A 19,038-nucleotide genomic window follows, 5' to 3' on the forward strand; every position below is an offset into this window, starting at 1 on the left:
ATAATGTGAATCTCCGGATTTCTACGAAAATGAACAAGTTGCAGCTTGCCAAGGTTAAACAATTTGTTAAGGTGTCAAAATCAGAGATGGCCAGGGGGAGTTCATGAGGAGTTCGGCCTGTTTCTGCCTTGACAACTGTTCATTCCACAAGCAGAAACAAACCTCTGAGTCTCTGAGTCTGAGATATTGCATGAGAGTAGGTTCTCTAAATCAAACAAGAACTTGTCCTTATAAATAATGATAAAAATGGATGGGTATGAATAGTTAATGGTCGGGGGAAAATGTACCAATAAAACAATATAAAAATACTCTGCAACTGAAAGCTCTGCTTTCAAAAAATCCTGCTGAAGTGAGAGTAAGTATAAAAAAAATAAAAAAAAGTAAGTAAAAGTGATCATTACTCCTCCTCTGACTTCTAATTTGATGTCTCTGGTGTGATTCTGTGTTGCAGGTATTGTAAAACAATTCATACAGTGCTTCTCAAACTCAGGGTTAGGACCCTTTCAAAGGTCACAGAAAATCTGAGGATACTGAGATGATTAATTGTACCTGAGCACATGGTTATGTAATCTTCTCCATCACTGCACATAAAAATGTCAGAGATGTGTAGTGTGGAATGTGTAGCAGTAATATTAGCAACAGGGACAGCATTATAGCAGAAGTTGTAAACTTAGAGGGAGCATCAGTATTCTCAGCAGCTCTTTAATGTGAGTCTCACCACTAGCGCTCACAAAGTAACACTTTTTGTCTGTCTCTCTGTGTGCCTACAAACAAATCTCTGAATTTATATGAGAAAAGAACAGCTACAGGTTTGGTTCTTGTCAAGGTTAAAGAACTTGTAAGACTGCTGCAGTCAGTCCTGGTTGAAACTGTGAATGTAACAATGTAAGTAGTGCATTCACAGTGAGTTTGTCTATTCCTGCAACAACAACAAAAATGTGAACTGAAAACAGACTCTGAGGCACAATACTGCATGAGGATATGAAAATAAACATGTAATTATAATGCAACTGCTGCACTTTAGACCATCACATTTCTAATTCTTTTGATTTATTGGCTTTGCTTTGAGTTGCTATAAGTAGATCATCAAAATTTGTGTGATTGAACACTACCTCTAAAGTAGGCTGCAGTCATTCATCAAGGCAAGTGAGAGGAAACGGGTTCTCTAAGGATACATCTTGGCAGACAGATAATATGTGTAAATCTGCATTGGACCTATGAGACACTCACAATCTGGCAATATTCTACATTTCTCTTATTAGTCAAAAATTTCATGAAAAAACTCCAGTAACAATGTGTCACACAGTACTTGTTTCCAACATTCCTGTAATTTTCAGCCCCACTGGTTTAAAGTGAAGCTGTAAATCTTTTTTTTCAAAAAGCTGCAGTGTACAGTTGATGTTGCCAAAGAAATCTAATGTGATGATAACCTCCATAAACAGTGTTCATTTTTGACAGTTTGGTAAATATTTGTGCAGTATATCTGTCACTGAAACAGGAAATGCTCTTTTAAGATGCATTTGTTTGATTTAGATGTAGAATTCTTTGCACAAAGTTGCTTTTGTAATGTTGAATACAATCTTTTTAACTTTTTCCCCTTATGCTTATTAGTCATAAGGGCATTGTGATGATGTATTTTCGAGCGAATCCAGTACAGAATTCTTTAAAAAAGTTTACAGAGCTTAACAAGGAGGAGAATGTTCTCAACTCATAAACTTAATTTTTGGGTTTATTGGATTTACATTTAAAATCACCAAATTTGGAGATCCACTTGTTTGAAAAACTGTAAACTGAAAAGTAGCTAAAGCTGATAGACAATTGCAGTGGAGTAAAAAGTACGATATTTGTCTCTGTGATGTAGTGAAGTATGGGTGAAAAAATAGCACAAAATACAAAAAGCCAACGGACAGTAGATAACATGAGTGGCCTGTCAAAAATGTAGAATTTACATATATAATTAGATTTTGGTAGCCTAAATAAATATTAGTGGTGTTTTTTTTTTTCTTTCTGTCTGGTCTCCAAAATAAGGCAAACATTTCTAATCTTGATGCGATAAGGTAATACTAACATGTCCCGGCCAGACTGTCATGGTTCTGCTGGCCTTTGTGCTTCATACTGAGCCTCAGCAGAAAATGGAAAGGCAGCGCCCCCATGTGGTCCTGGTGATGACGTTTTAATGAGTTTGCTCAGACGCTCTTGTATGACACGCAGCCTCAGGAGGATACTAGAAGGGTTTTATTGACCTGAAAATTGCTTCTCAGACTGAGCTTACACCTGTGTACCATTCCAACAAGCCCCATTAATCAAATGGTTGTTTTCTGTAAAAGCTGGAGAGCTTTGGGCCCACACATCAGAGATAAAGCATAATAATACCTCTATTTATATAAAAGCAAAGTGCTTTACAATAAAAGAACAGATATTACAAGCAAATGTTACTCAATAAAAATATCACATGATAAAATCAATTAAATATAAACAGTTAAGAATAAGCCATACGACCAAGTGAGAAGAGATTTAAAACTCGATTTTCAGTTTGTCTGGCTGAGTTCTCCAGGCAGCAAAAGTTCACCTTCAGTTAGAGTCAAGACTTTGCAAGCATTTGAAGGGCCTGCTGGAGGATTTCAGCCAGCGATCAGGCTCATAGAGTATCAGCTGATCACAGATATACTGTCAGATGAGGGCCTGACTAGTCAAAGATTCACTCAAGCAGTAAGACTCTCAAATCAGTTCTCATCAGTTACTATTGACAGGCAGCTATGGTCTTTTGGTGCATAATAAAACCAGGAAAATGCAGTCTTTGGATGTTTTCCTTGCAATAGACAAGTGCAGAGGAGATGAAAGCATGGATGAACTTTTAAAAGTCTGTAGCAGAGAGGAATGAGTTCATCTTGATAAGCTGTCTCAAAGCAAGACTGAGTAGCTTCGGTCATCTCAATGTAAGAAGACAACTCTTAAGGAATATCACTTTAAAAGAGTCCAGCAGGACATAATATGTTCCACTGTTAATGTCAACTATAAACTTCTTCTCGGTGTTTGTTTTCAGAGAAAAATATTTTATGTGGTGCCAGCAGTAGATTAGGTGGCAGTTGCAGGCAACCAGAGAGCAGGTTTTCCCTGACAGGCTTAGTGTAGAAAAAGAAATCCTTCCTCTAAAGAACCAGTTCTGTCAAAATCGCACTTTCCTCCCACTCAGGGTGGGTCTTAAAACGTTTAATGCACCAGTCCTCTGGAGGACCAACTGCTCTGTGCACATGACCTCATCTCAAACGCCATTTTCACCAATGATGAATAAAAAAAAAACCTAAAAAAAAATGTAATAGAGTTGAGTCAGAGTGAAGTGAGATGAGACAAACAAACTGGTGTATTTTACATAATGAGCTGTGAAATCACAGTACAAGATCTATGCACTGAGTGAACTTTGTGCAAGGAGATTTCTGAGCAGAATATTTTATTTTGAATGGGGCAGCATAGTGTGTTTGGAGGAAAACAGAGACAGGAGAGTTTGATGGCCTTCTGCTGGGTGACAGGGGTTACCATGACAACCCAGGCTGATGACCTCATACCCTGACCCTGAACCAGGGCCCAACAGAACTTCAACCGGGCTCACTGCAGGACCAGAGCCCGGGTGGAGATGACCATAGGCCTGCTGAAAGCCCGTTTCCAGAGCCTACATCTCCTCAGGGTGACCCCTGAGAGGGCCTGTGATATTACTGTGGCATGTGTTGTTCTTCATAATATTACCACTATTAGAGGAGAGCAACACCCTGCCCTACAAACTGAAGACCCAGATGATGACTCCATCCACCTGCAGCTATCCAGGACAGCAGAGCAGTCAGAGTCACCGTATGCAATAATCACTTTAGAGTTTAAGTCACCATCATCACCACCACAGCAAATAAAGACATGATACACATTTCATTTGGTCTTCTATATTTCCTACAAATAAAAGAGATAGTTCAGTTCATGTTCCAGTAGTTTACATAATTCACCTGTGACCATCCCCCACCTCTAACTTGCTCCAGTATTTCAATTTCCAGATCTGCCCTCCTAATCTGTTTTTGGATTTTTCTCACCAAATGCAGTTTGTAAATCTGTTTTGCTGAAAACTGGGAATACATAGAGGACATTAAATTATACAGTTGCACATGAATTCCATGGAATGAACCTCTGGTGTTTCCTGAACATCCATCTCACTGTGTCAGTCTGTGCAGTGGAAGCTGAGGAACCATCCTGCTGCTGTCCAGCCATGCTCTGTTAACCCTCAAGCGACCAAGCTATTTTAGCGACTAAAATGACAGACTGGGGTCATTTATGACCCCACTATATTTTACACAGGAATACGTCTACTTTATTGCCTCTTTTTGTGCTTTCTTACCTATTCCACTCCACTGCATTTTTAAGATGGATATTCTAAAATAACCTTCTTTTATTATTCATGGATTTTAATCATTTTTGACTCAGAGCTAAAGTAAAACCATATGAACAATATGATGCATTGTAAGAACGCAATAACATTTATTTAGGCACGCTTTGTCTGCCACTTCTTTTAAAACTTTATTCCTTTTGTTTCCTCAATAGTAAATCAAAAGTAAATAAAAACAAAATTTACACAAGCATCTTGTCTGTATGTGTGCAATGTAACATGCAGAGAAGTATTTAGATTAGGGGCGGCTGTGGCTCAGGTGGCAGAGCCCTTCGTCCAATGCAAGACACTTTACCCACCTTACCTCTAGTGCTGCCACTTACACTGGTGTATGAATGTGTATGCTGTGTAATGTTGGTGGTGGTCAGAGGGATTGTAGGAGTGAATTGGATTGGCAGCCAGTCAGTCTGCCCCAGTGCAGCTGTGGCTAAAAATGTAGGTCTACCAGCTATAGTGCACTGCAAAACACTGAAATATAGCGATTAGAGGTAAAAATAAATAAATAAAACTAAGGCCTACAATAATGAAAAACCTATACATCTTTCTGGGGTCATAAGTGACCCCAGACAAGTTTCCATTATCCTTGTCACACCAGTTGGCCGATCTCTACAAAAAACTATGAGCAGCTGTAGGACAAGTAGATTGACAAATTCATGGTAGGAAACATTTTTCAGATAAAAGATATAAAAACGGCAAATATAATTATATGGCTGGGGTCATAAATGACCCCACTCGGTCGCTTGAGGGTTAAAAAGGATGAGAATGTGCAATACTTCAGTGTAGGCTAAATGTCACACTCTATATTCCACCAGAATGTGAATGGGAAGAGAACTATCAGTGACATACCTCTGTATGCCTTTCTGGATCCCCCTCTGTAAAGGCAGCAGAAACACTTTCATCCTCTTCATCCTAGATCAGTGATATGTTTCAGTACACTTAAACTACCGTTTGGATAAATCTTTGGAGTGTTGACTACTTACAGTTACAAGGTCTGTTGTGGTGTGAAGGGGCCAAAAGACAAAAAAAGACACAAAAGAGAACTAAATAATAAATAATATGATATTTTATTTTTATATATATATATATACATATATATATATGGCATGCCGTTTAGGAAATTATATATATATAATGAAACTCCGAATATACTGAATGAAAGTCTATATAATTGAATGAAAGTTGATATATATTGAATGAAAGTTGGAATATATGGAATGAAAGTATATATATATATATATACATATGTCAGGGTAGAGACTGCGATTTGGTAGAATTGGAGTCTCTACCAGTAGAGTTTGCGATTGTAATCTCTACCAGTAGAGATGGAACTTTAAATCTGACCCCTGCCCTGACCCCTGACCCTAACCTTAACTAACCCTGACCTTTAAATCTGACCCCTGCCCTGACCCCTGACCCTAACCTTAACTGACCCTGACCTTTTAATCTAACCCCTGCCCTGACCCCTTACCCTAACCTTAAAAGTCTAACCTTAGCCCTGACAAATCTCTACTGGTAGGATTGGAGTTTCTACTGGTAGAGGTTGCGATCGCAATCTCTACTGGTAGAGACTCCAATTCTACCAAATCGCAGTCTCTACCCTGACATATATATATATATTTGTACTTTCATTCAATATATATTCAATCTTTTTTTCCTACCGAGAAGGGACACTCACCCGGCGCCTGTTTCACGAAGCAGGTTCAAGAAACTCTGAGTTTAATCCTCAACTCTGAGTTGATCTACTCTGAGATAGAAAACTCTGAGTTTTCGGTTTCACAACGGCTGATTTGAGTTGGTTTAATCAACTCGGAGTACTGTCACTCGGAGTTAAGCGCGTGCACCGCAACTCTGAAAAGACAGCATCAATGGAGCCCCGATTCGATGAGTCACCATGGCAATGGGGAAGCAAAATTTTTAACGCGCTCATATGGCGAGTTTTAACACATTTTAAGAAAGAAGTGCAACACCGCTGCAGCTGCAAAAGAGAGGGAGACGGCATAGAGAACATTGCTGCCCGGGTCACCTGATTGTAACTTTGAGTATTTCTTAATTGTAATTTAGCTTCTTGTGGTCATATTGTAAATTGAAAAATCAGAAACTTTAATCCAGTTTTAGTGGTTGATTCAGCTTTTGCCCAGTTAAGGAACGTTTCAAACGGCCTGACACTTCACATTTTAAAAAGTCTTTGAGTCAGACAATTTAACAGTTTTCATGTTGTAAAATGCGGTGATTGAAGTTGAGACAACTGCATGTGTGTGTGAAAACTATGACTGTAACACTGGCAGACTAAAATTATGTTCCTCCTTAGAGTTTTATCGTCATAATATGATATTTTTTTGTACCTCATGGATAACTATTTATAAGTTAGATTGAAAAAGTGGATTCACAGGATGACTGTTAAACATCTTTGACTGCTGAGTGACTAAGTCATGAAATCGCATAATGTTTTTTAACGCAATGCTACATTTCCCGCATTCCTTTAGACCTCAGGCTTTGAGTTGACTTTATCATGTAATGAATAATCTGAAATGTCTAATTAGTAGTTGTTAGATCATATTAGCATGTGGCTAACTGGTAAGATATCTAAATTGTCTTGTTTTCCTCCAGCGTGAGTGTATCTCCGTCCACGTTGGTCAGGCTGGAGTCCAGATTGGCAACGCCTGCTGGGAGCTTTACTGCTATGAACATGGGATCCAGCCAGATGGACGGATGCCTGACGATAAGGCTGTTGAAAGAGGAGATGATTCCTTCAGCACCTTCTTCAACGAGACTGCAGCTGGAAAGCACGTCCCCAGAGGTGTGTTTGTGGACCTGGAGCCCACTGTCATCGGTAAATAAACTCTCAGTAGATGTATTCAATTGCAATTCAATTCAATATTCTTTATTGTCCCACTTGGGGAAATTTGTCTTGGACTCAGAGCTGTGCTACCAGTATTGCACAAAAAACACATCAAAACAATATTGCACATAAGACACATAAAAAAAACAATATTGCGCATAAAACACATAAAAGCAGTATTGCACATAAAACACATAAAAAACAGTATCTAGAAGCTGATTGTCGCTGTCAGTCAAAGCTCCTGTGATTTCTGATTGAATGTGTCTCTTTAGATGAGGTGCGCACTGGGACCTACCGCCAGCTGTTCCATCCTGAGCAGCTGATCACTGGCAAAGAGGACGCTGCCAACAACTACGCCCGTGGACACTACACCATTGGAAAAGAAATCATAGATCTGGTTCTGTACAGGATCCGCAAACTGGTGTGTAAATTCAGGCCAGTTATTTTCTAATATATCTTACAAATCACTCATGAAATGACATTCCTGTATGTCATGTTTGTCTGCTGTGTCTCCCTCTCTGTCCTCAGGCTGAGCAGTCCTCTGGTCTTCAGGGCTTCCTGGTGTTTCACAGCTTCGATGGAGACACCGGCTCTGGTTTCACCTCCCTGCTGATGGAGCGTCTGTCTGTGGACTACGGCAAGAAATCCAAGCTGCAGTTCCCCATCTACCCAGCTCCCCAGGTGTCCACTGCTGTGGTGGAGCCCTATAACTCCATCCTGACCACCCACAGCACCCTGGAGCATTCCGACTGCACCTTCATGGTAGATAACGAGGCCATCTACGACATCTGCTGTAGGAACCTGGATATCTCGCGTCCCACGTACACCAACCTGAATAGGCTGATGGCTCAGATTGTGTCCTCCATCACCGCTTCTCTTCGTTTTGATGATGGAGCCCTGAATGTTGTTCTGACAGAGTTCCAGACCAACTTGGTTCCATATCCCCGCATCCACTTCCCTCTGGTCTCCTATGCTCCTGTCATCTCCGCTGAGAAGGCTTACCATGAGCAGTTAAGTGTGGCTGAGATCACAAGCGCCTGCTACGAGCTGGCCAATCAGATGGTGAAATGTGACCCTCGCCACGGCAAGTACATGGCTTGTTGTCTTTTGTACCGTGGTGATGTGGTGCCCAAAGATGTCAACGCTGCCATTTCCGCTATTAAAATGAAACGCACCATCCAGTTTGTGGACTGGTGTCCCACCGGCTTCAAGGTTGGCATCAACTACCAGCCGCCCACCATGGTTCCTGGTGGAGATCTGGCCAAGGTGCAGAGGGCCGTGTGCATGCTGAGCAACACCACTGCTGTGGCTGAAGCCTGGGCTCGGCTGGACCACAAGTTTGATCTGATGTACGCCAAGCGGGCCTTTGTTCACTGGCATGGGTGGGAGATTGCCGTAATTTTACGGAATTTCCATAAAACCAAATGTCCTTTTTTCTTTACACTCCGCTTCAACACGTATATGATGTGCGACTCGATAACTTTCGTTTTGCGACATACGTAAATCATACCTGCCAACTACTCCGGTTTTGCCGTAATGATTACGGTTTTCATGATCCCACTCCGGGTTACGGTTTTATTAATCAAAATACGGATTTTTTCACAGTGGATCATTGACACTGTTCGAATTAAATCAAACACACACTAAATTCTTCAAATCAATCATTCTGCGCTTCATACACACACCCTCATCATGGAAAACACGAAAAAAATGCGTATGATGCTGCTGTTGCAGGCCGAGCCTGCTCTCCTTTTACCTAGGCAGGTTACGGTGTGTGTGTGTGTGTGTGTGTGTGTGTGTGTGTGTGTGTGTGTGTGTGTGTGTGTGAGAGAGAGAGAGTATGTGTGTGTGTGACGTGAGGAGGAGCGCTGCAGCTGTGTGTGTGTGTTGCAGACACGAGTGTGAAAACGGAGGCAGAGTGAAATGCACCACGATGATAACAATACAATAAAAAACTTCAAGATAAGCGCGCTAGCGCAACCCGAGGCTACCCAACCACGGTTCGGCAGCCGGCAGAATCGGGTCGGTAACACAGATTTTAAGTTAAAGGCAATTAATGAATTTAGCAGCTTCAGGTAACAAGTGCCACAGTGTGTCCCATTCAAAAGAACAACTGAAGAAAGCCAAGAGATGCACCATGGAAAATAATAATGCTTGAGAGTTGAGACTGGACTCATCTGATAAGAAGAGACAACTTCAGTTCATAGTAACTGCCTGGTCTAGTTGTGAAAAATGTGCTGACGCTACTGTTGATGTGTGCAGACTCTTTGTGAATGTTAGCCTTTGAAATGACAAGACTTATTTTACATACAGTGAGGTATTTTTGATAAGTCAATAATGTTATTGGGTATAAGGATTCAAGTTATAACTTCCAAACATATCTTTTCATGAACAGAAGTAGGTAATGTTTCCTAATGACTTTATGGTAAATGAAACATCAAAAAATTGTTTATTAGAATGAGAAATGTCATCACAATATTGGAAAATGTGATCTGGATGCCTGTGATATTTTGAGTTTAGTACCTGTCAAATTAAAGGAACATTTTGAAAGGCTATATATTATTAAGTTTGTCCTTGGTCTTTTCCATCAGCATTTATGAATTGACAGTTTAAGTAACATGGAAACATGATTCTGAGCCACATTCTAAGTTGATTTAATGCTAAAAATCATTTGGCGTCAGGGGGCTTTGCCCCCCTGAACCACCCACCAGGACTTTGTCCTGGACCTACCGGGGCCTGCGGCCCCTGGACCCCGGCTGGCTACTAGACTTTTCAGGTTTCAAAAGTTGGCAGGTAATGCGTAAATACACACGTGGACAAAATTGTTGGTACCCCTCAGTTAAAGAAGGAAAAACCCACAATTCTCACTGAAATCACTTGAAACTCACAAAAGTAACAATAAATAAAAATTTATTGAAAATTAAATAATCAAAAACAGCCATTACTTTTGAATTGTTGATTAACATAATTATTTAAAAAAAACAAACTAATGAAACAGGCCTGGACAAAAATGATGGTACCTCTATAAAAGATTGAAAACTATTTGACCAGAGTGACATGATTAACTCAGGTGTGTCATTTAATTGACATCACAGGTGTTTCCAAACTCATAATCAGTCAGTCTGCCTATTTAAAGGGAGACAAGTAGTCACCCTGCTGTTTGGTGAAAAGGTGTGTACCACACTGAACATGGACAACAGAAAGCGAAGGAGAGAATTGTCCCAGGACATCCGAAAAAAAATGATAGACAAACATCTTAAAGGTAAAGGCTATAAGACCATCTCTAAACAGCTTGAAGTTCCTGTGACAACAGTGGCTCATATTATTCAGAAGTTCAAGACCCACGGGACAGTAGCCAACCTCCCTGGACGTGGCCGCAAGAGGAAAATTGATGACAAATTGAAGAGACGGATCGTTGGAATTGTATCCAAAGAGCCCAGAGCAACCTCCAAAGAAATTAAAGGTGAACTCCAAGGCCAAGGTACATCAGTGTCAGATCACACCATTCGTCGTTGTTTGAGCCAAAGTGGACTTCATGGGAGACGACCAAGGAGGACACCACTGCTGAAAAAAACTCAGAAAAAAGCCAGACTGGAATTTGCAAAAATGCATGTTGACAAGCCACAAAGCTTCTGGGAGAATGTCCTTTGGACAGATGAGACCAAACTGGAGCTTTTTGGTAAGGCACATCAACTCTATGTTCATAGACTCAAAAACCAAGCATACGAAGAAAAGAACACTGTCCCTACGGTGAAACATGGAGGAGGCTCAGTAATGTTTTGGGGCTGCTTTGCTGCATCTGGCACAGGGTGTCTTGAAAGTGTGCAAGGTACGATGAAATCTGAAGACTATCAAGGCATTCTGGAGAGAAATGTGCTGCCTAGTGTCAGAAAGCTTGGTCTCAGTCGCAGGTCATGGGTCTTCCAACAGGACAACGATCCAAAACACACAGCCAAAAACACCCAAGAATGGCTGAGAGAAAAGCGTTGGACTATTCTAAAGTGGCCTTCTATGAGCCCAGATCTGAATCCCATTGAACATATGTGGAAGGAGCTGAAACATGCCATTTGGAGAAGACACCCATCAAACCTGAGACAACTGGAGCTGTTTGCTCATGAGGAGTGGGCCAAAATACCTGTTGACAGCTGCAGAACGCTCATTGACAAACACAGAAATCGTTTAATTGCAGTGACTGCCTCAAAAGGTTGTGCAACAAAATATTAAGTTATGGGTACCATCATTTTTGTCCAGCCCTATTTCATTAGTTTGTTTTTTTAAATAATTATGTTAATCAACAATTCAAAAGTGATGGCTGATTTTGATTATTTAATTTTCAATAAATTTTTATTTATTGTTACTTTTGTGAGTTTCAAGTGATTTCAGTGAGAATTGTGGGTTTTTCCTTCTTTAACTGAGGGGTACCAACAATTTTGTCCACGTGTGTACATGTACCGCTTTCCGGCATTTTACGGCACTTCCGATCAGTCTACAATCGCAATGAGCCGCCATCTTTTGCTTTGCACACGTGTGTATACGATACAAACATGTTTCTTCAGCTTACTGAGACAACTAGAGCTCGTGAAATCGATGCAGAGTTGAAGAAGAATAAGTGGAGAAATGAATGGCTTGATGAGACAGACAAGAAGGATCGCCCGTTCTGTATGTGGCTTCGAAAATGTGTAGAACCGGGTGCAGCATGGTGTAATCTGTGTTCAAAGAAGATCGCCTACAGGAACAATGGGAAGAAGTCGATTGCGAGCCACAGTATCGAAACTGTCCATGTGGAGAGGCTTGACGCCCTGAAACACACATCAACCCTTCCAGCTGCATCTCCAGTGCATTGTCCTCTGTCAAAAGTGGACTCCTTGGTTGATGCCAAGATCCGGACTTGTGCATTTTTGGCCGAACATTGCCCAAAGAGGTGTGGGAGCCAAACTATTTTGTAGTTTGCCTTCCTGAACAGGAAGCACACAAGGAGCAAAGTGAAACAGACAGACACCAGCAGCTGAAAAGAAAGGCTGGCCAGCCAAGCATCTTTCAGTTCTTCAACAAGAAGCAAAGACACTGAAGAGAGTTCAGTGAATGTTGTACATTTTTTATACTCATTCTAACAAGTCACCACTGGAAAGAACTCTAGTAACTGTAAATATATCCCAGGAAATACAAGGAAAGGGCATTTCATAGCTTTAGTATATGATTTTTTCGTCAGCGGCCACTGGACCCCGGCCGCAAAGTTCAGTAAAAACCAAATTTCTCACTCCCACCCATGCACTGGTATGTAGGTGAGGGTATGGAGGAGTCAGAGTTCTCTGAGGCCAGAGAGGACATGGCAGCTCTGGAGAAGGATTATGAGGAGGTGGGAGCCGATAGTGTTGAAGGAGAGGAGTATTAAAATGAACATGAAGGCATTTAGCATATATAAAGAAATCAATCAGTTCCAAGTGTTGTTAAATATGTTCCAAAAATATGTTTTCTTTGTTTGAGTGTTGAGAAAGTCAAGTTTATTTTTTCAGTTTGTGTAAAAGATGATGTCTCAGTTTGGAATACGATGTGTGTGTGTGTGTGTGTGTGTGTGTGTTGTTAAAAATTGGGTCACAATTTAAAACCCAGTTCTCACCAACATTAAACTGTAAGTCTTTATTGTTAAAATTTCATAATTACATTGTGTATTTAGTGCAAACAAAAGAAACATAACATGACAAACATTTAAAGTGTCTTTTTAGTAATTTAGCATCTCATTTTAGTTGGTTTGTATCTGTATAACATCTAACAGTTTTTTAAAGAAATTTTGGAAACATTTTAATATATATGTTTATTGAATCTCAAATAAAACATTTAAAATGAAATTTAAATCTTTTTTGGTTTTATTTTTTTCATCGATGTCTCTTGTAATTGTGGTAACATTTTTTTAATCAACATCCATCCATCCATTCTCTATACACCGCTTTATCCTCACTAGGGTCGCGGGGGGTGCTGGAGCCTATCCCAGCTGACTTGGGAGAAGGCAGGGGACACCCTGGACAGGTACCAGTCTGTCACAGGGCTACATATATAGACAAACAATCACTCTCACATTCACTCCTATTTAAATTCCATGGTTTTTTTAAAATATTTATATGTAGTTCCTCAGCACAACTAACTCATGACATCATGTAAACCCACATAAACAGGAGAATTTCAGATTAAGCTTAAAGATTAGTTGAATTAAAGTGCTTCAAGAGGTTATGAAACATGGAAAAATACAGACACAAATGTCAGTACATTTCCACAATTCAAGCAAAAACATCTCCCCAAGCCTGTTGAATATGTAAAATCAAATTAAGTTAAATTAAAGTAAGCAATACCAGGAGTCTGTACAGTGGTGGCCAAAACTTTAGACCAAAGTGTAAAAATGAATGGTATTGCATCAAACTATTCCATACAATCTTGACATATTTACTGTGAATTACCCATTCAAATTCACATTTATTAACCCCACAATTGAAATTTTGTTACACACAACTAAAGAGAAAGAAAATGTTTTCTAAATTCCAGGTGGTCTAAACTTATGACTGTTTTGTTTGTGCTTTAATATGTAAAGAAAATTTGTCCTAAATTGGGCTCAAACCACATTTTTATTTAACAACTACCAATAATATAGTCATGTCAATATTTTTTAGGGCATCCCTTCTGCTTGATGACTTCTTGCAGCCTGCGAGGCATGGACTCTACCAGTTTGCTGCAGATGTCGCCAATAATTTTTGACCAGGTTGACTGACAGTCTTCCCACCTCTTCATTTTTGATATGAATGGACTTGTCCCAATAGTGATTAAGGATTTTCCACAGGTTTTCAATGGGTTTCAAGTCTGGAGACTGCAGTGGCCAGTCCAAAACTTTAAACTTCTTCTTGTTCAGCCAATACTTGGTCTTCTTTGCCGAATGCTTCAGGTCGTTATCATGCTGGAAAATGTCTCGCTGATGCCCTAATAGCTTCTTCATACTCGGTAACATCGACTTCTGGAAGATGTGAATGTTCTGCTCTGTCTTCATGATGCCTTCAACTCGATGTATACAGGCATGCTATTTGGTTGCGGATCCGCGAAAATTCGTGCATCGAGGTATTCATTCATTCATTCATTTATTTGTTCCTTCCATGAAAGTGGACAACATAATTTGTGGATAAATGCACTCTACATTTTCAGATCAACACCTCCATGATTGCAAAGGAGCAGCAAGAAGAAAACAATTCTTGTATTTGCCTGCCCCCTACTTGAACAAATTAAATTTAAAAATAAAACTGATGGTCTGACATCACATGCAGATCCTTTTCAATAACCTACACCATCAACACTTTGATTAAAACAACAAAACAAAAGCAAAAAATAAAAAATAACCCATACAAGTAAAATTCAAAACAAGCTCAAAACAATTCATCATCATCATCATTAACATCCAATTTAAGTTTCAAGCACATACTGACAATTTTTCCTGTGTTTGTGTATTTTTTTAAATCTATAAATATCTGTACAACCTTTTAACTCTTGTAGTTGGGAATTCCTTATTTTCACACCAACAACCGAAATACACATATGTTTCATAGTAGTCCGAGCAACTTGGTGTTTAAAATCAAATCTTCTTCTATGATTTTCATCTTCTGAGGTAAACACAAACAGCTTTTGCAGGTTTTCTGGTAAAACTCTGTTTTTGGCTTTGAACATAATTACTAATGTCTGGAGTTCTATTATCTCTGTAAGTTTCAATAACCCTGATTAAATAAATAAACCATTGGTATGTTCTCCAAATTTAACTTTGTGAATGATTCGGATTGCTCTTTTCTCCAATAAGAACAAAGGCATTATATTGCTCATATATGTATTACCCCACACTTCTGCACAATAACTCAAATAAGGCAATATAAGTGAGCAGTGTAACATTCTCACTGTTTTGCAATCTAAAACATACTTGACTTTGTTCAATATAAAAATATTCTTTGACAACTTCTTTTTAACATATGATACATGTGATTTCCATGTCAAATTTTCATCCAATGTGATTCCCAAAAACTTAAACTCTGATACCTTCTCAATATTCACTCCATTAATGGATAATGAGACTTCTTCTTTACTTCTTTTAGCAAAAACCATAAACTTCGTTTTTATCAAATTTAACGATAACTTATTTACATCAAACCAAATTTTAAGTTTCACCATTTCACTTTCAATATTTTTAGATAATACTTTTAAATTATCTCCTGAACAAAAGAAATTTGTGTCATCTGCAAACAAAACAAACCGTAACAGTTCAGAAACATCACAAATATCATTGATATATAAAATAAAGAGTTTCGGCCCCAAAACCGAACCTTGTGGGACCCCACATTCAATCTTCAAACATTCAGATGTATTACCAGCAAAATGCACATATTGTTGTCTGTTATGTAAATAGCTAGTGAACCAATTCAGAACAACTCCCCTCACACCGTATGTATTCAATTTAGCAAATAAAATTGAGTGATCTATTGTGTCAAATGCCTTCTTTAGGTCAATGAATACTCCAATTGTACATTTCCTTCTGTCAATTGCTGTTGTGATTTCTTCTATTATTTCCATTATTGCCAGGGCAGTAGACCGATTTGTCCAAAAACCATATTGACTCTCACTTAATATATTATTTTTTTCAATAAAGTTATCTAGTTTTTGAACAAACAACTTTTCTAGCACTTTTGAAAATTGAGCAAGTAAAGATACCGGCCTGTAATTGTTGAAGCTGTATTTATCTCCTGCCTTGAAAAGTGGAATGACCTTTGCTGTTTTCATCTTATCTGGAAAAACACCTGTTTTAAATGAAAGATTATAAACATAACATAGTGGTTTAATAATACAGTCAATAGTCATTTTTACTATTTTCATGTCTATTCCATCACTATCAGTTGACATCTTATTTTTTGTATTAGCTACCACCGAAATAATTTGATTTTCACTAATCTCACCAAGAAACATTGATTGAATCACCTTATTTTCCATTTTCCAGCCACTTTCTGTTTGACCCTGATTTTTTTATATCATTTGCCAAATTAGGACCAACATTTACAAAAAAAGAATTAAATTCATTTGCCACTTCATTCATGTTTTTAATCACCTTATTGTCCTTAATGAAATGATTGGGTAGGTCTAATGTTCTAGATTTATTACCCATTACACTATTTAGAATGTTCCATGTACCCTTAATATTATTTTTATTTTCTTGTAGAATTACATTATAATGTTCCTTTTTTGCCTTTCTCAATATATTGGTTAAATTATTTTGTACACCTTATATTTTTTCAGCAGTCTCTATTCTAGATTTCATGAAGTCTCTATAAAGTTTGTTTTTCTTTTTATATGCATTTTGTAAGCTCTTTGAAATCCAGGGTTTTTTGTTATTATAAGTTTTACGCTTACATAGAACTAATGGACAGTGTTTGTCGTAAAGCGCTAAATAACAATGTAAAAATGAATTATGTGCAGTATTTACTTCATCTGTGTAAACCCCATTCCACTCCTGTTTTAAGAGATCATTTCTAAAAGCATTTATTCGGTCATCAGTCCTCATGCTTTTGTATCTGCGGCAATTCTCTGTATTCTTTCGTTGTGGTTCATAATTAAATGTTGCAAATACAGGTAAATGATCACTTATATCATTTATCACAAGGCCACTATTAATGCTGTTTTCCAGAACATTTGTAAAAATATTATCAATTAATGTTGCACTAAATGTTACTCTACTGGGCTTTGTGATCAGTGGGTATAGCCCTCTACTGTATAATGTGTCCAGAAAGTCTGAAGTTTGTTTATGTGTAGATACCTTTAAAAGGTCGATGTTAAAATCACCACAGAGTATAAGTGATTTATTTTCATTTAAATCTTTCATTAAATCATCTAAACTATCCTTAAATGTTTCTACATTTGATCCTGGTTTCCTGTAAACACATGCAACAACCATGTTTCTCCTTCTTTCTAATTCAATTTCCACTGCGATACACTCCATTAAATCATCAATTACAGCTGTTAAGCATTCCACTGGTCTACATTTTAAATTATTAGCAATATAAAGAGCCACACCCCCTCCACTCCTATTAATTCTATTGGTGACGTATAAATCATAACCATTAATGTGCAAATCAATATCCTTCTGTTCATTAATCCATGTCTCAGATAGAGCTATTAAATTAAAGTTATTTTTAAATGTATCCAAAAATTCATTGATTTTTGTGAAATTTTTAGGTAAGCTTCTACAATTGAAATGTATTAATGAAAGGGTCTTGTCGAGCTCAACGCTGTCATTAAGAAGTTCCTCAGTATAATATCTACAAGAATCATGAATGTGACTAAAAACGTGATTCTCTGGATCTACATCATTTTCAAAATCATAAATCCTATGATCTGTGTATTCAGATCTTAAAAAAGAATGACTCAAGTGTTTCAGTGATTAAGCAAAAGTAATTTATATCCTGTCATTTTTCTTGAAAATTAAATACTTACTCCACAACACAAATTTTCAAACAAATCTCAGCAGAAGATAAAAGACCAAAAAAAAGGAGAAGAAAAGAAAAAAAAAGTTCATTATCACTTGTAATGGTCCAGGTCTCTCAAATTTCTTACCACAACCACTTTAGCTTGCTCTGGGGGTCCATTTAACCGAATATATACCTTTCCATTCCTTGTCCAGGTTGCTTGGATCTTGCTTTGCTTTCTGAGGACGCGGCCGTTCCTTGCTATTTCAGCATTTTTCTTTGTCAGGTGCTCATTTATATACACCCCAGTGCCTTTAAGTTTTTTGGCTTGCTTCAACACTTCCACCTTGTGCTTCCGATTTAAAAACTTGACCACAATTGTGGGACTAGCTTTGTTATCCTTACGTGGAAGAGTGTGGCAGGCTGAGATTTGGTGACTCTCCAGGTGAATGTTTTTACCAAACAGGAATTGAACAACTTGTTTCTCCAGAGTGTGCAGCTCCTCAGATGGTGCATCCTCACCTTGTTGGTCACTGGCTGGGCTGGCAACCCTGGCATAGCTTCGATGTTTAGTCTCCAGTCCAGTGATTATAAGGTCGTCAGCTCGGGAGTACTGCTCCAAGTCGTCAACCCTTTGTTCCAGGAACTCAACTCTCTGGTCTGTTTGCTTGATGATTAATTTCAACTCACAGATCTCCTCCATTAGGCCAGTGAGGGTTTTTTGTTGCTTCCCTACGGTGCTGATTTCCTCCGACATACAGTTGAGAGAATTTTTAATCTCTGCCATTTCCTCTGTTAGCTTTTTAGTTGACATCTTGTTTTGAGTATATCAAAAAATAAAATTAAAGATGTGCTCTGGGTAGATTCAATACTGCTCTGTTGCCAACCACCAGTTGCTCCCAGGACCCAGTCCTTGCATTCAAAACACTGGTTTTCAAAAATTTCCAAAAGTATGGACAGAAATCAATACTGTGCTCACAGCAGTGACTTGATTTAGAGAGGATGGCCCCTTGTTTTGGTGCTTTTTGAAGGATTGTAAAAGGCCTCTGAGCAGAGAAAAATAGTGGCAGCCATCTTGAGTTCTCTCATCGTCATCGGCAATTTTGAGACCCAACGTGAATCGCCCAAATTCGATGAGAAAAAAAATATAGGGTGTAAGGGGTATAGGGTTGGATCGCACGTAGTTGTCAACAGTGCGCTGGCAAAAGCACGAGTTGGAAACAACGATTGGAGAGCATTATCGAAAGTTAGATGTAGCTGGGAAAGCGAGATGCATGGTGTGCGACGATGAGACAAAATACAGC

General features: G+C 38.7%; 1 protein-coding gene across 1 annotated transcript; it reads left to right on the plus strand.

Moving 5' to 3' along the window:
• The first annotated feature begins 616 nt into the window (after positions 1-616).
• Positions 617-12,654, plus strand: LOC110952067 (tubulin alpha-1C chain-like). Its single transcript, XM_051950144.1, has 7 exons — positions 617-626; positions 736-760; positions 3,105-3,126; positions 7,031-7,253; positions 7,535-7,683; positions 7,791-8,631; positions 12,530-12,654. The coding sequence occupies exons 1-7, from the start codon at positions 617-619 to the stop codon at positions 12,652-12,654; spliced, it is 1,395 nt and encodes a 464-aa protein (XP_051806104.1).
• Positions 12,655-19,038: the final 6,384 nt, after the last annotated feature.

Source organism: Acanthochromis polyacanthus, chromosome 6, assembly GCF_021347895.1.
Source record: "Acanthochromis polyacanthus isolate Apoly-LR-REF ecotype Palm Island chromosome 6, KAUST_Apoly_ChrSc, whole genome shotgun sequence".
NCBI lineage: Eukaryota > Metazoa > Chordata > Actinopteri > Pomacentridae > Acanthochromis > Acanthochromis polyacanthus.